We start from the raw sequence: 21,370 nt of genomic DNA, 5'->3' as shown, positions 1-21,370 counted from the left end.
GTCCGAAAACAACAACAGGCAAGAAAGAGGTGAACAAAAGCAAAAATAAAAAAAAGGATATTATAGTCTGGCCATTCTGCAAAACTAAACGAAACCTCCAAACACGGACCGATACAGTTATTTCTCTAAATACAGACCGAACTCTATTTTCAACTCTCTTGATTTCAAATTAAATAATAATACAGAGTATTAAAGATAATATACAATTGTTTTAGTAATTCTAATTTCAGATCACGACTAACGTCGAAGACTGTATGTTAACGAACGCACCTATACACAAGAGTTTTTTAATCTGTCTAGTCCCGGTAACGGTTGTAACTTATTGTTTTGTAGGTAGAGATGAAAAGCTCAACCCTTGTTATTTTGTTTGTCAAATTCCCAATCGTTGATTCTTTTCTTTGGTAACTCGTTAGGCCTACTGTTCACCTGAATGCGTTTGATCTAAAGAATCGTGTTTACGCATCACCAGTTATACGCATTCAATAATTGTGTGCCTGTCGCCAGAATATCACTTTCCTAGACCTTTCATCCCGGTAATAACGTTTACAGTCTGTGGGGGTGCAACTTATTATGCTGATGGTTTAAAATAGTCCTGATGATATTGTAAATCAAATAATTTTGAAGCGAAAAAAGCAGAATTTAGTATGGTGGCCATTACTATTAAATGGATCGCTCTACTTCTGATGCTTACTGTCAAACTAGCAGGTAAGAAGCCAGTTATTTCCATTTTGTTTCCACAATCACTTTCGCGTAAAATGAAGGCTCAGCGTGACGTTTACTAGGAAAATACCAGTAGATCTATGATTTTCCCATAATTAAATTAATAATAATAACAATGATACAACCACCATATTGTGATTGAGATAGATTATTATTAGGCTATTATCATAAAAATGATAAAACATTACATTCCAAGATTAGTCGTGAGGCGGAGAGTAAGGCCTTATCAATGTTATCTTTATTTTCAATATTTTTTTCAAGATGTGGTTCACTTTGATCAAAACATTGGATCTACACAAAGTATTTACTTGATCAAACTAATTTAAAGCAAAAATAGTCAAACAATGGCTTTTAATTTTTATAAGTGAAATCATTATTTTTTGTCTACGAAACTGAATAACTTGATTAAAACCGCAAACATAGTCTATTCAAAGTCTGATTTTATTAATCTTTCATATTTTATAGTTAAATAGTGTTTGTAGAAAAGATTAAATGGAAATATGAATAGAGAGTTATTCACGGTCAAGGAGGATAAAACAAAACACTAATTTGAAGCTAGCAATGCCATTAACTTGATGACATAATAATTCTAGTGGTAGTTTTACTATAATATAATAAAATAAATACTGCACTTTTTCATTTTTGTGATTATAGGCCTAGATTGCAGAATATTTTGTTTAGTTAGTCTTTGTTGCCTCTTAAAGAACGCTATAAAATCATACCAATTTCCCAAAATAGTTTGTGAGCAAGATCTATCAATTATTACACCTACCAAAAACAGTGTTTTTACTGGCTTAGAAGACACAATACAATCTACTGAATCAAAGTTTAAATCACAATGACGTATGCCATTGTAAATGTTTGAATACAAATTCAACATCCGGGATACAAAACGTCATCCTTTTTACTCAATACATTGTAAACGCAGCGTAATTATATGAAAACTTATGTTATTATATGCCAGTCATGATTATCTACCGAAAATATAAAATGATCAAGAAAATTACACGCGCGCGCGCACAATGACATAAAAAATACGAATTAATTAAATGGTTATTATCTACTTCATTTAAATTACGTATTTTACATAATCTAGAATATTATTTCATGTTTTTTTATTAAAGTAAAACAAACATTATGTTTGAAATGTTAGGCTTTGCTTATAATCTACAGTACAGGAAAGATATAGAAATATAATTATAAATTTATAATAATAAAAGGATGCTAGATGAATCTTTATCTATAATTACTTGATATCGAGAGCATTGTTAATTCGCGTCTTACTTCATTTACAGATGTATTGTCCCCTCTGAAAAATATTTTTGTAACATTTTTTTTTTGATTTATATGACATTTTATTATCATATAATAGTTATCCACTTTGACCAAAACTTGGATCGAAAACAAATTAATTACTTGAAAACTGTAATTTAAAGCAAAACATTTGTCAAATTGGCTGCCAGCCAATGGATTTTTGGTTGAATTTAACCATTTATTTTGTAATTTTAGTGAAAACATAATTTTTTCTTCGTTTTTTTCTACGCAATTGATTAACTTGATTAAAACTACAAAATAACCTATTCAAATCTGATGTAATTAATCTTCATTTTCCATGTTTTTGAGGGACAATACATCTTTAAATTACGTATTTTACATAATTAGTATTCATTTCATTTTTTTTATTCAAGTCAAACACACATGATATGGTTTAAAATTATTAGTTAAATACAATTCATGTAGATAAGATATCGAAATATAATTCAAGGATGCTAGATCAATTTTTATTTATAATTACTTGATATTCTCGTCTTCTACTTCGTTTAAATTACGTATATTTTACACAATCTAATATTCATTTTCAAAGTGACATATTGTTGAAATTGTAGGCGTTGTTTAAGTCAAATACAATAGGCCTACAGCGATACAATAATAGAAGTACAATTTCAGGATATTTATTTTCCATTTTCCGATCTCATTCTCTTTGTGATGAATAAGTATCACGTAGGCTTAAAAAGAATGATTAAATACTACCTAATAATAAACTTATAATATTATGTATTCATTACCATTACCTTGACATTTGTTAAAGACAATACCTGTTACGGTACGTATCATTAGCCCCTGGAACTCTTTGTAAACAGTATCATCGCTCGATTGCGTAATAAAAGATCTGGGCTTGAGGGCATCATAATGTGGTTTGATCAGGGAGTTATACCTCCCTGGTTTGATGTTCTGATTGGCGCTTTTGGAAGTATTGTATTATGGTACAATAGACATGTATCTATAACTTGAATAACTTTATTAACAAGTTAAAGATGTAGTGTCCCCAGAAAACATGAAAATGAAAATTAATATAATCAGATTTTGAATAGGCCATTGTGTGGTTTTAATAATAATCACTTCTGCAGAAAATAAAACACCGTTTGTTTCCCTTATAAATCAGCCAATTTGACTATTTTTTGGCTTTAAATTACAGTTTTTTCAGGTAAATAATTTATTTTTCGATCCAATGTTTGGTTAAAATTGAACTTATAATTATATGGAACATCAAAACCATGGTCAAAATCAAAGTGACAATTGGACAATATAATATCTTTGTTTATGAGAAAATTACAGACATCAATGGCGTTTTTTGCCCCATTGTTAAAAACAAGTTTTTATCATCATCAATTTCTATGTAGGCCAATCATTTTTATAGATGTTGTAATTTTTTCTTATCAACATCATTATAACCGTGATTACCATCATCACCATCGTCATCATGTTTTTCATGTCCATCATTTTTATGTATGTTTTACCCAGACGTATCCAAAAGATTAAAAAGAAACGACAATACGACTTAAAATCTTAGAAATGTTAGTAACGTAGAACAACCATACTAGGTTAAAGTTAACAATGTTGTTACAACTTCGTGGCTTAATTTCTACTTTATTATTTGGAACAGAGGCTGATGATCACGTGTGTTATGACGATGATAGAGCCGAATATTACCACGGACAACAGATTAAGGTTGATTGTAATACTTGGTAAGTATATTGACACAATATACAAACAGGCTATAGGTACTGTATAGCTCCTTGATTGTTGATCGGAGAATACTATATTATCAATTAACTCAATTGGAACAACACACCCCCACCACATATACCATATGCACAAAATTCATCAAGCCGATATTTCGAAAACTACCGTATATAAAACAATGTCTACTAGAAAATTATACAATATGAGTTAATTATAAATATTTAGGAGTTTGTAAACTCTTTCTTCTATTAACAAAAAAGACGTGTCTTAGGTTTTTTAAATGTAAAAGTCAACTGATGAATAATTTAATGAAATTTTGAATGTATTTGTATTATAATGATTATGTAGTATTAGTGTTATATTTTATTGGAAATCCTTTTTCAATTATTATTTAAGCGATGATTTTCATCTATTTAATGAAATTGTTATTTTATTTTTATTGGTTATTTCTTTTATACGGATTTTTAAATGCTTCTAGAATTTTCCCCTTTTCTTTGTGTAAATCAGTATTTTTATTTGTTATTGTCATATTATTTTACCGTTCAAAAAACATAAAAGAAGTTGTCATTGTCATTCTCTCCTGGCATCAACAAAAACTCAGAGCTGAGCTCCTAACCATACCCATAAAATGAGCTGGAAGTATATTTCCCAACTAGATTCTTACCTCAGAATGCATTTCCCCGACTGATGCATGAGGTATTGATATTGATTAAAAATCCCATTATTGAAAGTTGTCTTGCATATGACTATGTGTTTTGCATTGTTTATTTAACCAACTATAGCTCGATATGCCTAAGTTTAAGGGCCACATAAAAAATATGTTTTTGTACCTAGCAACTAATATTGAACTTAAAGTATTAAGTCACAGATGATCAAACAAAAATATGTTTAGTAAAGATATTAAGTTACAGATAATCAAACATATTTCACCTAGCCTTGAATTCTCTGCATTATTACACCCAAAAGATTGAATTCATATGAGTGCAAATGCAGATATAAAGGGACACTATCAAACTTGACCGAATTTTTATTTTCTAAATCGTAGTTTGTTCCAAACTAAAGTTTGCTATGTGTATGAAAACTTGTTTTCTGCAGTTTGCAGAAATGTTCAACTGGTCTACACTAAACAGTAGCAAACTGCTCGAGTTGGCAAAAAAGGTTTTCAAATTCTAGGCCTACTTTAGTCTACACTTTTATAGCAAGCGTTTTTGATTGCATGCACAAAATATACCTCTAACTTGTTTCCTACAGTTTGGCGAAGTTTGTCAAGTGGCTCTCTCTTAAGCGAATTGAAAACACTTTTCTTAAAATACTCAGCGTTTGCGTATAGCAATTTCTTTAGCTTATTTTTTCTGTCAAAATTGAGATCTATTTTCCCCAGTAGTTTGCCTTTGGTGTAATATAAAGTGTTATTTTTGTTTTTGTACCGGCAGTACTTGTCTAGATTCTGGGTGGAATTGCACTGAGAACGCATGTTCAGGTACGTAACGTCAAATTAAATCGCTAAACGTAATAATTAGGACGAGTACGCATGAATTCTTGCACTTTAGGATGTTATTATGGGCTATAGCAACCAGTAAACGACGGTTGGTACGGTTTCTACCGGATCATTTTTACAGAGGTCTTTGAAACCCATATTAGCCCACGCGGGGGCTTTTTCCATTTGTTGCTACAACCACTTTATCATTCTCGTGACTACGACACTGTTATTTTTTCGTTCTTTATAATTCAAAAATAAAAACAGATATATGTGCTCTACATTTAATTAACTGTACTTTAGCCTAATTGGTTTTAAATAAAAAGATCAATTTTCATAATTTCGTTATAACATGTTATACCCACTGTTGCATTGTATTTTACAGATCCTTGTTTTTCATCGCCGTGCCAAAATGGAGGGTTATGTTCAAAGTGGAGTAGTTACTATGGCGAAGATAGTAGTTATGAATGTATTTGCGCTCGAAACTATACCGGTTATAACTGCCAATATGAAAGTGAGTACTTTTCTAAAGCATGAGTAACTCTCTTCAATCGCCAGAAAAACTATGGTGTTTACAGAGACAATACTGGGTGTGTGTCCCGATATCGCCAGGTGATGCGAAAGGGGTATTAGTGAGATATATGCCTGCATATATACAAAAAGGACATACATTTTGTTTGAAATCAAGAGTTCATATATGTCCTCAGCATTAATCAATAAAGGAGTTACCAACTTTGAAAGCAGAAACTACTGACAGAACACGTGGCTATACGGAATCATCGACAAGTCAAGTAAATTGCTGTAATTAAAAAACTTAAAGCTTAGTTCTCACTTTAACGATATGCAAGGGCGTACGCGCGCGCAACGAACGTGAGTTGACCAATCACAATCAACGTGATACGGTTCTTGCGTTGCGTCCTATTGTGGGAACCAAGCGTCATGGAATTTTTTTTACATATTTTTCAAAATCTATATTTTTGAAATCTATTGTATTTTTTGTATAGTTGCGCCCGGTACCTGTTATGATGGATTAGACACCCTCGAAAACGGCGAATCATTCAGATATTCGGAGTGTGGTCAACAATGTGATTGTGACGATGGTGTCGTCAGTTGTGATGTTTCTAAATGTGAAATTACTGAATGTTCAAACAGCATATACAGTCCAGTATCCTGTTGTCCTGTCTGCTGTGAGTCAGTCGTGTAAATCTCTGTCTACACTATCAAACGTGTGATGTGCCAAAATATGGTGATATGACATCATCATGCCTATATGGGCACATCACATTTTTTTGTCACATAAAGTTTGATAGTGTAGACCAATCTTTATGTTCAATTTAAGTTTAACTTCAAAAACTAAAAATCCATTTCCACTTTGAATACCGGTATAAAGTATTAGTATAAGTCTATAGCCTATACCTCTTGCGGCCCCACCAGTCAAATCTGCGTATAGAAGTGTATAATTGTCTTCATGCTCGAGCGAGATACATATCTTTTGTTATTGTTAACTCACCATTAGACTCAGGTATTTTAGAACGGTGCGGCGCCGTCGCAGTTGCTGCCGGAGAGATTCAATATTCAAGATTTAAACATTTTATTTGTCCAATTAAAAATGGAGATTTGTTTTGTTTGGCAAAGAAAAAAACGTCAAATTCAGGCATTAATTAAAGAGAGAAAAAAACAAGTGGTTCACTTTATCTCAAATTTAGGGCCTGAAGAAAAAGCTGGATATTGCCCAGAAAGATCGTTCGCTGACGAGATCGGAACCTGTGAGGAATCATGTCGTTATGACGTCGACTGTACTGGAAATCAGAAATGCTGTTTCAACGGCTGCGGGATGTCATGCGCAGATCCACAATCTGGTAAATGAATATGTTCAATCATCAATTATAATCAGTTACATTACAGTGTAATATGTATATTAAGCCCATGGATTTCCACGTGATTATCCTATCTTGTTTTGCTGTTAAAGAACCGACCGCCTTGTGTGCTGCGGATCCGTGTAAGAACGGAGGAACGTGCATTGACGTAATGTCAGCAGTGTACGTTTGCCAATGTCTGCCTGGTTACTATGGTGAACACTGTGAACAGGAAGGTAAGACAGATTTTCATACTACTTATTACTTGGCAAAATATAATTTTTCAGGTATAGTAGGCCTACTTGCTTTGCCTAACACGGGCCGAAATATAATACTAATAACTGGTACTTGATATGCGCATTATGCTGAAAGCCTCAATGCGCTTTACATTGACAGAAAAATTTAGAAAATTAAAAATTCAAAAGGTGGGTTTTGAGGAGAGATTTGAAGACACTGGTGGAAGTTGCCTGACGGATGTCAATAGGCAACGCATTCCAAAGAGGAACGGATGCAGAAGAAAAAGAACGATTTCCATAAAACTTGGTGGAAGGATGAAATAAATGGGCAAGAAGAGACTCTGATCCTGTTGGAATCAATGGCTTTTTCCAATATCAACATGCTTCATTCCGTTTCTGAGTGCTTTCATTATTTTGTCGACCCGATGCACTGTAAGCTGTTTCAACTCTAGTGTTTTTCTCTCTCAAAGCCTCATTTTATTAGTGTTGCCTTTAAATGTTTCTTTCAATGCTTTATTTATACAGTTTTAGTCCAATGTATAATGGAATATCAAATATCATGATTTAGCATAATCCCGAAACATAAACGTCATAACATGCATCGAACTGCAACTAAATATGTTTAACAATTTAGTGCTAATGGCTTTGGATAATAAAGTATTCAAGCGAAAACATTGTGACTAAAAGTTTTATACAGTATCAGCTCCGTTGTTGACAATAGGCTGAATTCAAATACTCAGCAGCCTATGCAAAACGGTAGGCTACATAGCAACAGTGGTGGCATTGGACCATGATAAAGACTTGATACGTACAAAAATCTCTATTCTCTCTTTTGCTGATTCTAATAAATTGTATACGATTCGGATAATACAATATAAATAGGATAGGTAGGCCGTTGTACTTTCGTCGTGCCATTTGCAACCCATTCAATTATTACAATTCTGACGCGCCATACAAATTGACGCTCCATACCTATTGGTTCAAGTTTACATTTTTGCGCGAAACAATCACTTCCGTATTTATAAAGTTATATCGCGCCAAACTCAAAATGATAAAACAGCACAATTATTGTTTTTTTTTTAAAATTTCTGTAGACGGGGAATCATGTTACCACGATGGATCATGGTACAGAGATGGAGAAACAGAATTTGATCTTACATTTTGTCTAGAATGGTAAGTTATTTTGCTAGCCTCTAGCTAGCTGGCGCTATTTATGCAAAATGTGGTGCTACTGTTGGTGGTAGGCCTAGTAGATAATATAAGGTAGTGAGATAGGCCGCGCCTCTCACAGGGCTCTGCACTCGATCTAGCCCTAGGCCTAGGCCAAAGAGGTGGAAGTAGCAAAATATTCTAACATTATTTATTCAATTTATGTTGCAAAAAATAGATACATTTTGTTTTTGTTTGTAGTACTTGTAGAGATGGCTTTTTTAAATGCACAGATCAGTGTGGTAAGTATTAAAAAAAAGTTGCCTAGAGTAGAGGCCTACTAACTATATAGCCCTTTCCTACCAAAACGAATGCCTATTACATACAGTATTATTATTTATTAAAGATGTATTGTCCAACTCAAAAAATAAATTTGTTGAATATGCAATTTTAATTTTACATAATAGTTATTCACTTTTACCAAAAATTGAATCGGAAAAAAAATACTTACCTTAAAAAAATGTAATTTAAAAAAAATAATAGTAAAATTGGCTACCAGCCAAAAAAAATTAGGTTTTTGGTTGAATTTAACCATTTATTATGTTGTTTTATTCTGTTTTAAATTTTTTTTTAAATTACAAAATTGAATATTCAAAGTCTTATTTTATTAATTAATCTTCATGTTTTTTGGGGACAATACATCTTTATTAATATGGAGAAATAGTAAGCCTATGCCTAACCCTGATTGACATTTTATGATGATGACCATCAAAATGACCTTTTTTGTCCTCAGTAGCATTCATCTTCACATACTGTGCCCTGTTGTAAGTACCACTAATCTATCATTTTCCCACCATCAACACCATGCTCGCTGTAAACCTGTAATCATCAACATTAATAATAATTTGTTTTCAGCCCAGAAGCCAGGAGAGTGTCCAGACACTGGTTACTACTACTATTTCGACTATCATTATGAATGCTTACTGGATAGCGATTGTCCTAATGATGAAAGATGTTGCGATGGGCAATGCCTTATTCCAGATGGAAGTGAGTACTATTTCTTTATTTTGTAATCTACAATTTCTACCAATCTATTTGTATTTACACTTTTAAACAGTACATTAAAAAGGTGCATCCTTCAAAATAACATTAAATTGTTTTTAATATAATATACATATTTTTTTTGTTTTAAACTTTTAGGTGGAGCGGCTTGTACCTATAGAGGCATTCATCTCATGAATGGCGAGTCATACCATGAAACATGCCATTTTTGGTAATTAATGTATTATTATTTAACACCTAAATAAATTCCTGATATTTGATTGGACGATTGTGGGTCACATGGCGTGCAATAGTACGCACTATTGAACAGTCATTCAATAGTACTTCGCCTTGTTTAAATGTAACCTAAATTCACCTCATGCCATTATTTGTACCATTACACTCATAAACATTCATTATTTGTATATTATTTAACAATTAATACTGATTTGGTGGACAATTTTCCTTCTATTTCTTTTTGTTTTAGTATTTGTAAAAGAGGTGAAATGCACTGTGATAGTTCGTTATGTGGTGAGTACATTTAAACACATTTTATTCGTTTTAATCAATGTATATTAATAATATCGAAATTCATCTATAATTTGTAAATGCGATTATATAATTGAATAAAAGATGCCTGTATTATTACCTAAATATTAATTGATTTAAAAAAATCCATTTTTGATTCACCAAAATCCTTATTTGTTTGAATTTAAATATATAACCTTATTTTGAGCACCTACAACATTTGTTAATCGCAACAAATATTTCTTTCATAGAAAGAACGTGATATTTATTTATACTATAATTACACCATTATCATAAATATATTTCATGTTTTCATTTTATTGAGTTATGTTTTGCAAGAAATAAGATTTTAATGACAATTTGTTCTTATCATTTTAACAGTTAATGAAAAACCAGGCACATGCCCAAATATAGGCGGTGGTGTCGGAATCTGTGTGACTGAGTGTAATAGCGACACCGAATGCTCCGGTATTGAGAAATGTTGCAGTAATGGATGCGGCGATGTGTGTGTGCCACCACAGGAAGGTAAGCCCTAAAATTAAATTTAGTGGAGCTGTAGCTTGGTGGTTAACGTGCTTGCCTTCCAATCCCAAGGTCCTGAGTTTAATCCTGTCCTATAGTGCCAGAGTTGTAACTCACAACTCTTTCAACTTCACTCCCTAAGCTTCAAATGAGACTTAGTTTATAAAAAGCACGATAAATTGTAAAACAAAATAGTTTATCCATCCTGTTATTGGCGAGCTCTATATATGTTTTGATATGTCTTTATAAAATAAATAAATGAAAATAAATAAAATGAAAATATATGTAGTTCAAAGCAAATGACTGTGTCAATTATTGTTTTATTTTAGCTGGTGTTATGTCTTCATGTTATTTTGAAGACAATTGGCATGGAGATGGTGAAATTTTCACCTCGGAGTGTGGAACCTGCCATTGTGAAGATGGAACTGTTTTGTGTAGAAATCCAATTTGCCCAGAGCTGCATTGCTATAACCCGGTACACGTTGAATCAAAGTGTTGCCCTATATGCAGTAAGTTGAATCTCATAACGACTTAATTATTAATATCTTTAACCTCATTATTGAGAATAATCATCATCATAATTTTCATTATTAACATTTGCATCAACATCTTCCGATTTTCGACAACATGTGATTTGATTATGTGTAGTTTTTGTTGTTGTCTTGTGTGGGGTCTTCCCACTTTTATTATAATTCTCAGATTTATATGTATATATATTATATATAAAAATAAAGGTACATTGTAACAATTAATTATTTGTATGAATATTTCTCTTTCTATTGTATATTACTAAGATTGTTACAAGTTAAAAGTAGTTAAAATGTAGGCATATTTACATAAAAAGATGATTGATTTCAATATAATAACCATGCTTTCATTTATAATTTTAAAAAGATGTTAATTAAAATATAAAGATAAAACATGGTAATAAAAGTCTATGAGCTGTCATTAAAAACGTACTTGTAAAATCTTGTTCATGTTCGGGTAGAGAGGCTATAAACTCAGAGGAGGAATATAAAATATCCTCCCTTTTCACCAAGACAAAAAGGATGAGATGAAAAAAAGAGGAATGCAAAAGTTTGAAAACTAGATAAGGATGATAGAGTGGAATGATATATTTAAATAAAAACCGTAAGGTTAGAGTCCATACACCGTGCAAGTCCTAGATTATGTGTAGTTTAATCAATATTACAATTCTTTATCACAGTTGAAGAAGGAAATCCTGGTTATTGCCCCGATATTCCGACCTACTCACCAAGTGCTGCACATTGCCTAAGTACCTGTTACTACGACAATTACTGTGAATCGGATGAAAAATGCTGTCAAACATCATGTGGGGAATATTCTTGCGTACAACCAGTAGGCCTAGGTATGCCAAATACAAAATGGAGAAGGGAGACAAACACATGTATAGTATTCAGATAGGGCACTCTTCAATTTCCTCTGAGCAATGTTAATCTCTGTCTACACTATCAAACTAGTTCAACAAAGAAAGTGTAATATGCCCAAATATGGTAGTGATATACCCAACTTTTAATTCTCCCCTGAGCTATGTAAAGCTCTGTCTACACTATCAAGCTGTTTGACTAAAAAGTGTGATGTGCACAAATATGGTAGAGATATGCCCAAATATGGTAGTGATATGACATCATCGTGTCCATGGGCACATCACATTTTTTTTGTCACAAAAGTTTGATAGTGTAGATAGAGCTTTAGATTTGCAATTTTGCGAAAAAAATGTATTTTTATCGACTAAATGAAATGAATCACAGAGAGGTGATCATGAATTCTGCTAATATTTTTTTATTTTGTTTATTTAGATCATGAAGGGAAGTGTCCATTCTTGACATATGATGGATGGTATTATAACAGCACTTTGACTGAAGAATGTCATGATGATGACCACTGTGCTGATAATGAAAAATGCTGCTTTGATATAAACCAATACAAAGTCTGCATGGAATCTATTCCTGAAGGTCGGTTGACTCCAGTTCTTTTTATTTAAGCGTGGTTTCCACCAGCAACGCAATGCAACGTAAGAAAATGCCTTCCAATATTTGTTTTGGCCCCATCTATTAAATCAAACCTGCATGTTGTGTGTCAACGTTAGTTGCTGTAGACTTTGACCAACTAGGTTCACAGGTACAGTGCGTACTCAAATGTACGCGCTGTACTACATTTTCCAGTGTTATTTTTGCCTTTTAGACTTGGAAATTTGTGAGGATCAACCGTGCCTTAATGGTGGGACCTGTACAGTAGTTACGAGTTTCTTCAGCGTAGATACATATAGCTGCACTTGTACACATGGCTACACAGGTGTAAACTGCGAAAAGACCGACGGTAAGTTCAAAGGTCACATACTAAAAGTTAAATGTCAGGAGAATAATGAACAAGAGTGGGGCTCTATTAAAATTTGAAATATCAAACTATAGAGGGTGCTATAAAAACAATCTTAGCCATCAACATGGCAAAGAATGAAAAAGACGTGAAACAATAAATTTATACATTATCAAAAAGAAGTATTTCTTACAAAAAACGCTGCTCGACGTTTTGACGAAATTTTAGTTATTGTTCTTTCTTCAGAAATAATGATTTATTATATCAATTATTTCAACAATTTTTTCATTTTGTGTAAATAGTCTGGCCTACTGGAAAGTCTGTAAGTTAAGTCTACCCTTGTACACAGAGTTAAGATAAAGAGTTTTAGTCCATTTACAAATTAAGGACATATTGATCTATATATTTAGAACTGTGTGCTGGTATCGCCAGCCCGTGTTTGAATGGTGGCCACTGCACCGGTTATGATGGTTACCCTTGTGACTGTCAAGTTGGATTCTCAGGAATGTACTGTGAAGGTAAGTGTTTCAAGTAGTAGATGCAAGTAGTAGCAACACTATTGGATTAGATGAATATTAATAAATCATTTTGAATAAATTTGTATATTTTTTAGATGAATGTGACCAAACTATATGCTTTAATGATGGTATATGTACTGGTTATGATTTTGAACCATGTGTCTGTCCTTCTGGATTCGTTGGAGATTTTTGCGAAATTGGTAATTTAATTATATTATAATTATTATTTATCTTGATTAAAGACGTATTGCCCCCCTGAAAAATAATTGTTAACAAATTTTTGATGAATATGTCATTTTAATGTTTACATAATAGTTATTAACTTTTACCAAAAATTGGATCGAAAACAGTTACCTTAAAAAACTAAAATTTAAAACAAAAAATAGTCAAATTGACTGCCAGCCAGTTGGTTTTTGGTTAAATTTAACCGTTTATTTTATCTTTCTTCAAGTAAAAACATTATTTTTTTGCATTTTTTTCTATGAAAATGATTAAAAGCTGCAAAATGGACTATTCAAAGTCTGATTTTATTAAATGTGTTCTTTTTATTATCCACCAGATCTGTGTGACCCTTCTCCTTGTAAAAATGGCGGTACATGCAGCGGGTATGATTGGTATCCCTGTCACTGCACCGAGGGGTATGGTGGCGACCATTGTGACGAAGGTAAGTAGTATCGATAAGTTAATTAAACCCAGCTACACAATTTGCAAGAACACATGTAATGAATTAGATTTTATTTGAGTTATTTGATTTCGGCATGAAAACGAAATTTACAAAGAAATACATAGCACGGATTGGTAAAGGCAAATTTAATCAGTGTAGGAAGACTTTTATTTAAATACTGTAATATCCCATAACAAAAAGTCTTAGTAGATATAGCTCTATATCTATTAGCCTTATAAGTTATCACCTTAATAGATATAGCTCTATTACCTAGTAAGCACCTACTAATAAGTAGATTTTAGGTAGATTTTAGATAGTTCCTCATTAGCATAATTCAAAACCCCACTAATAGTATTAGGTAGATTTTTCATTATTTTTAATCTGTGAGTAACACAGTTGTATACATCTATCTATTGTCTACTTATAATATAATAGCTATGCAATGGGCTACCAGCAACCTATTAATAGACATAAACAAACTGATAATAGCCAGTAACTGTTAATAAACTATCTATTTTATACAATAGATAGATATGGACTACCAGATAGCTATTAGAAATCTATGAGTGTCATATCTATCTACTGTCTACTTATTATAGCTATACAAGGGCTACTAATAACCTATCCATAGACTATTAACAAATAATTAATAGCCAGTTAAATATTAATCAACTATCTATTTTATATAGTCATTCCATCGTTGACTCATTGAGTTAAAATCCTTAGTAGGCGAGATAAAAAGGTCTACTAAAAAACTATTAGGGCTACTAAAAATAGAGCTATTTCTACTTAAGCCTACTTAAATCTACTAATTTTTTTTGCTTTTTAATATGATAATGCCAAAGAAAAGTTGTAATTAATAAATCAAACTTGAAATGCAGAAAGAAATTCTCAAAGCAATGTTGTGAAAGTGATTCTTTAGTAGGCATACCCATTTACTAAAAGTTTTTTCAAACCCTTGGATGGCGCCTCCATAAAGAACTTTGATATTATTGAGTCACTCAGTCATGAAGCATTTGAATATATTAATCTATATGGTTCTTTTAGTATGTACAGTTTCATCTTCACAGAAAACGCTTGTGTTTCACAACCGTGCATGAACGGAGGTATCTGCATATCAAATGTAGATTTCTATTACTATTATGATACAGACAACAGTAGTATCTGTTCGTGTTTGTCCGGATATGGAGGCGATTTTTGTGAAAAAGGTAATATCTTGATTTTTGGTTGAAGTACAAATAAGTTTGTTCTTTTCTAAAAAATTATTTTTAAACTGTTGCTATTCTTCATTGTTGGAGAAAATAGTTTTAGTAATTTGTTGCTGGGCCGAAGTATAAATTTCCAGTACTTTGCTTTTAGATCTTTGCGAGCCTAATCCATGTCAGAATGGAGGTACCTGTTCTGGATTAGAGTCATACCCCTGTTACTGCCCTTATGGGTATACTGGAGATTACTGTGACGAAGGTATGTATAATCGGGAGTAGATCCAGATGCGCTCCCCTATTGTGCACTCTTTATTGAACCCAGTTCATGTTTTGTGATGAGGTTCTGGTGGTGTTCAACTTGGCCCCTGTTGATGTTTTATCAGTCCATTATTTTTATTTCATTAAATTCATATTTATTAAGTCATTGTTTTAAAGACAGTTACAGTATATAATTGATGACAAGGATCTTGCACTTAAAAGTTTACAATTCTGTTTTTACATAAAACATAAATAATACACAAACATAAGTAAATTAAAAATAAAAAAAGAAACGTTATTTTCTATATAAAATTTCTTGGTATCACCATAAAGACTTTGGTTTCAAACGTGGCACTTGCGAGATTTCATTTTTCTTGTTACATCTTGGTAATTAGTTTCTGAATCATTATTATGCTTTTTTTCACAGAGGATATCTGTAGTTCTCAGCCGTGCATGAATGGTGGCATATGCTATGGCGATTATGATTTCTCTAGTTATAGTAGTTTTAGTAGTTATAGTTGGTATAGTGGACCATGTTGGTGCCTGCCGGGGTATTCTGGCGATTATTGTGAAGAAGGTAATTTACATTGTTTATTCATGTCCATCCTTTTGGTTGCGTCAATTTATTTAATATTATTATTCATCAACACAGTTATATTTTATAATAAACTAAATAATAAATCTTATATCCGGTAAAATAGTATTCTATACTATCAATACAGGACATATTTGATATAAAAGTTGTGATCAAATTTAATTCTAAAATATATTTGTTATTGAATTTTGTTTGCTATGTTTTCTAAATTGGTATGGTAGTAAAATTCTTTTCCAAATTATTATGATTTACTAATGGTTGTAGAAAACATACAGCAATATGTTATTGGTAAGATTGTTAAATAGATTTAACTAACTTTATTTTTAGAAGCATGTCAGGATAACCCATGTCAAAATAATGGAACTTGCACAGGTTATAGTTTCTGGCCATGCCTCTGCCCTTATGAGTACACTGGAGATTATTGCGAAGAAGAATCAGGTACCAATGTTTTCAAATGTAGTTTGTGCATTAACATGAACAAGGGGTACTGTAGCGGGTTCCTTAAAGCTTCCCCTGCCCAGAATTTGTTTGTATTGTGTGTTATTATATATTGGTATTCTGGTTGAATAAATAAACTAAATGAAACTATTAACATGTGATACAAAAATATATAATGATTACCCATAAATATTTTCATTGTTTTCGGTACCCTTCCCAATATAATATATCATAGGATATATGTCACATGTAACACTGTATTTCTAATAGATCCATGATACAGTATTCACAGATGCTGTCTGATACTGAACTATTGCCACTGATTTATTTTTGTAGAGAATCTGTTGATTTTAGTGTATATTAAGCTTTGTCTACACCATCAAAAAATTTTGATGTGTCCAAATATGGTAGTGATATGCCCAAATATGGAAGTGATATGACATCATCATGTCCATATATGGGCACAACACATTTTTTTGTCACATAATGTTTGATAGTGTAGACAAGGCTTTAAACAATATATATTTGACAGAACCTGAATGTTCCATTTATTTTAGACTATCCGTTTCCGAGCTGGTTTTCAGATTGGGATTGGGATTGGAGTTCCAACGATTCATACGATACCCCGACGCCATATAGCGATGATCACTCAGGAGAAGTAACTGTGGATTGGGTTGACAGTGATGATGATGACGATGACGACAGGAAGCCGCCAGACACCAATCCGTGTATGCCTAATCCGTGCTTAAACAATGGAGTATGCGAAAGAATTGGTGAATACTATCCCTACATTCCGTATTACTGCGAATGTGCTCCTGGATTTGATGGTGATTTATGCGAAAAAGGTGAGATACTATCAAAAGGCAGCAATAAATTCTCGGTATAATTGATATATTTATGTAGTGTAATGCATTATTATCATTAATTAAGTTACAGGTAAATTATGTTTATATAAACATGTTTTATAGTACAGGTATGTTTGCTTTCTAAAGCTGTCTACACTATCAAACTAGTGTCATGTGCCCAAATATGGTAGTGATCTGCATAAATATGGTAGTGATATGACATCATCATATCCATACATGGGCACATCACATCATTTTGTCACATAAAGTTTGATAGTGTAGACAGAGCTTTAGTCCTGTACAATAAGTGCACTTTTAAATGTACTTTATATTCTGAGTTGGGTTGTTCTTGAATCAGGCTCAAAATCACTAGCCCAGAATCGTACCCCTCTGCTTGCTCTCCAGAAGGCGAAGTATTGGCAATGAGGCCTGCAAGGCAGCTCATCATAATATAGAATAATAAATGTGTTGATATAAAGTTTGTTGTACACCATATATTTAAGTTCTGAAAAGAAATAAATTTTGTATCAATTCCGATTTTTTTGTCATTAGATAATAGGTGTGAAGACAATTATTGTGACAATGGAGGAGTGTGTGTACAAGAGCATGACCCGTATTATTATTATCCTGTAACCTATTGTGAATGTCCTAGAAATGTCTATGGAACCTATTGCGAAATAGGTAAGTTATTAAAATCAGTGGTAGTAGGCCTAGGTAGATGTTTTGACAGAGGGCGTTATTGAATACATTTTTAATCCCCTACTCTTCTCGAATAATGAACGGGTTTCTTTAAAGTGCAAACAGGTTATAACTGTGTAAACTGGACCTACGGTTTATAGTCCTTATCCGAGAAGACTCCAGAACTAGGAGCGAGTCGACCTCAAATCCTTGCCGATGTTGTTGGCTCTTTAGGTACGGTAAACGGCGCCCCTGCCTTAACCTCTTAACATATTTGACTCATTTGAATACATTTCTGAAGAGTCTAGAGTGAATGCTTGAGCCTAGGCAATGCTTTCAGATATCGATATTTTGGATGGATGCTGTGTTTAAAGTAGGCCTTTAAGTTGAGTAAAAAAAGTTGATCCTTACCCCCCTCCACCCAGAGTAATTGCTAGGTATAACAATTGGCCTTCAGCTTCATGGATTAACTAGGTGGTTGTTGGGTAGGCCTAGATTCATGTTTTGTAGATTGTTGACAACAATGTATCTCTTGACAGTATCTCCGTGTGCAGCAAGACCTTGTCACCATGGAGGCACTTGTTCATGGACCTACAGTGACTTCTACACCTGTGATTGTCCACCTGGAACTTCAGGAGAGAACTGCGAAGTACATCATAAGAGTAAGAAAATTACCATATTGATCCATGTGATTATATGTAGTTTGTATTAAAAGGTATGAGGTATGTTTATGAGTAATGGCATTATATGGTTTATACGGGTAAGTACCACTGGGTTCATAATTTAAAAGGTATGTGATTTACGTCTCAATGTGTGAAGTGTGTTCCAGTTTATGAGTAATGGCATTATTTGGTATATCCAGTGGATTTATCTGCAGTAAATAAAACCTTTAAAATACAATGCTATAATGTGAATATAAATTGAACATTATCTTATCTTAATTTTCCTAAAGATGTTTGTGAAAAGTCGCCATGCATGAATTTCGGAAGCTGTACGGAATTCCAAGGAGTTGCGGATTGTTCATGTGTCTCTGGCTTTACAGGAAGATTCTGCGAGATCGATAGTAAGTATTTGTTTTTACCAATAATACCCTATGTAGGGTATGCATCTGTGCTTCGTCAACATGTGTGTACATCTAGAAATAGTGGATGTAGAATTTAGCATTGGTGCTAGCAAAGGCAATCTAACAACAGGATGCTGAGCTCCAGAGATCAAAGGGTTTATCTGTGGCTGCGACATGATAAGCTCCACACCCCTTAGAATATGTACATAGTACAGTACGGTGTTTGTCGCAGCCAGATATAAAATCAAAGGACTTTTACGAGTTCCTATATATTGGCAAGGTGAGCTCAGTGTCCTGTTGTTAGTTATTGTTGTTTAGAGACCATTGCCTAATTTGTATAAATATATATGTAAATTTGTTGCCATAGAGAAACCCTAAACAATGCAGTGATGGGGGAAAATGTAGATGAGGAAATCTGTGAGAATAAAAAAAAAGCCACCTCAACCAAGAATCGACCCCAGAATATTCGGTTTAAATCAAACTTAATATTTTATTTATATTTCAGTTGAGGATAAACACTGTCCAGATAAATCATATGCAGATCAGTGTCTATTTGATCCGTGCACGGTGGCCATTGGTTGTCCCATGAACCCGAGTGCTCGCTGCGAGTCCAACTATTGTGGTTGCATCGCAGAATTTTACGACGAAATCGGCAGAATTGTCCAATGCCACGACTGCGGAGATGAAGATGTGGTAACTTGTGTGATAAACCCATGTCAGGTTACAACTTGTGCGAGTTATCCCAATGCACGGTGTGAAGTGAATAACTGTGGAACATGCAGGGCTGAGTTTTACGATGAACAAGAAAATATTCTTGATTGTAAATATTCAATTAATTTAAACCTTATTGATTTGATCAAATTCATTTCAGAAAACAATTTCCATATTCGCAACACAAGTGGAGTTGTGGCTTGGTGGTTATGATGCTTGGCTACCAATCCAAGAGTCCTGGGTTCAAGTCCTGTCATATGTCAGGATTTTTTCTAATGACAACTCCACTCCCAAAGACTTGTAATAAGACTTTGTTTATGTAGAGCATTTTGTGTATATGATTGTCTTGTGAACAGGATTGCCACCTTTAAGAAGGATAGTGAATGAATTCGCTTATGGTTATCCTTGGCAATTTGTCTAAATATATAAAAACAAAACAAAACAATGAAAAATAAAAATAGAGGATTACACAATAGACCACAATCAATATCTTCCCGTTAACAAAATATTTTTTTCTTTATGTTTTACAAACAAAAATCATATTTTCAAATATTTTTCTTTTCTTAAATAATTGTTTTAAATGCTATTTTTTACTGTATTTTATTATGTACAGTAACTTTAATTTGGTGATACAGTGATAATAATAGTATCATTTTTTTTTCTAATTCTAAGGTGAAGGCATCACTTGTAAATATAGTGATCGTAATTATAATGTGGCAGAAATCCGTGATCACACTGATGCTTGCAATACTTGGTAAGGTTATTAATAATAACTTCATAGAGGGAAGGAGTAGTATTATGGCATAAATCTCTGTCTACACTATCAAACTAGTTTGACAAAAAAAGTGTGATGTGCCCAAATATGATAGTGATGATATGCTTAAATATAGTAGTAATATGACATCAACCATATATGGGTGCATCACATTTTTTTATCACATAAACTTTACTTTGTCTGTACCATTATTGCTTGTATGCTTAAGAGACTTTACATTGCCTAGTCCTTCGAATGGGATGTAATGCTGTTGGTCCTGTTTATATACGTTGCAAATAGACAAGGTGTACTTATCATTGTTCCAGTAATTTGAAATATCTGGTTTTGACCATTTGGTAATTTTTCTTTTTTTTAAATTAGTACTTGCGACAGTAAAGGACAATGGATTTGTACCTCAGACCAATGTCCAGGTAATGTCCTTTTTCACCTTTCACTTGTTTTTACGTCCAGACTTTTTTTGCGCTTTAAAAATGTACTTTTTAGCAAGCTATTGAATCGATCTGATTAAATCTATTATTATTATCTGAAGACAAAAAATAAAATAGGTTTATTTGAGTAAAAATTCTTTTTCCATCAGATAGAACATTTCCATGTATGTATGTATATGTAATTGATACAATTTCTTCTTTTTTTTTTCATATTTGAAAAATTCTAGATAGGTAAGTTTATGACGCTTATATTTGTTTAAGAGTGTTAAGTAGTCTAATTAAAATTTAATGAATAAATGTTA

General features: G+C 32.8%; 1 protein-coding gene across 1 annotated transcript; it reads left to right on the top strand.

Moving 5' to 3' along the window:
• Window positions 1–644: 644 nt before the first annotated feature.
• On the top strand, window positions 645–21,148 carry LOC144852353 (uncharacterized). The gene is made up of 31 exons (XM_078710137.1): window positions 645–705; window positions 3,665–3,746; window positions 5,178–5,224; window positions 5,607–5,735; window positions 6,226–6,408; window positions 6,928–7,080; window positions 7,191–7,313; window positions 8,408–8,486; window positions 8,724–8,764; window positions 9,378–9,509; window positions 9,663–9,735; window positions 9,991–10,034; window positions 10,413–10,556; window positions 10,883–11,062; window positions 11,761–11,922; window positions 12,374–12,529; window positions 12,759–12,893; window positions 13,301–13,408; window positions 13,504–13,608; window positions 13,968–14,072; window positions 15,143–15,280; window positions 15,432–15,536; window positions 15,963–16,112; window positions 16,458–16,568; window positions 17,126–17,413; window positions 17,966–18,094; window positions 18,631–18,753; window positions 19,044–19,154; window positions 19,660–19,974; window positions 20,538–20,619; window positions 21,001–21,148. The coding sequence occupies exons 1-31, from the start codon at window positions 645–647 to the stop codon at window positions 21,146–21,148; spliced, it is 3,942 nt and encodes a 1,313-aa protein (XP_078566263.1).
• The last annotated feature ends 222 nt before the right edge of the window (window positions 21,149–21,370 follow it).

This window comes from Antedon bifida, chromosome 9, assembly GCF_963402885.1.
Source record: "Antedon bifida chromosome 9, ecAntBifi1.1, whole genome shotgun sequence".
NCBI lineage: Eukaryota > Metazoa > Echinodermata > Crinoidea > Comatulida > Antedonidae > Antedon > Antedon bifida.
This window is presented reverse-complemented; position numbering and strand designations above follow the sequence as displayed.

Coding starts and splice junctions, on each gene's coding strand:
- LOC144852353 (XM_078710137.1), top strand. CDS start 645: ATGGTGGCCATTACTATTAAATGGATCGCTCTACTTCTGATGCTTACT. Junction 12,894..13,300: donor AAACTGCGAAAAGACCGACG/GTAAGTTCAAAG, acceptor CTATATATTTAG/AACTGTGTGCTGGTATCGCC. Junction 18,095..18,630: donor TGGAACCTATTGCGAAATAG/GTAAGTTATTAA, acceptor ATCTCTTGACAG/TATCTCCGTGTGCAGCAAGA.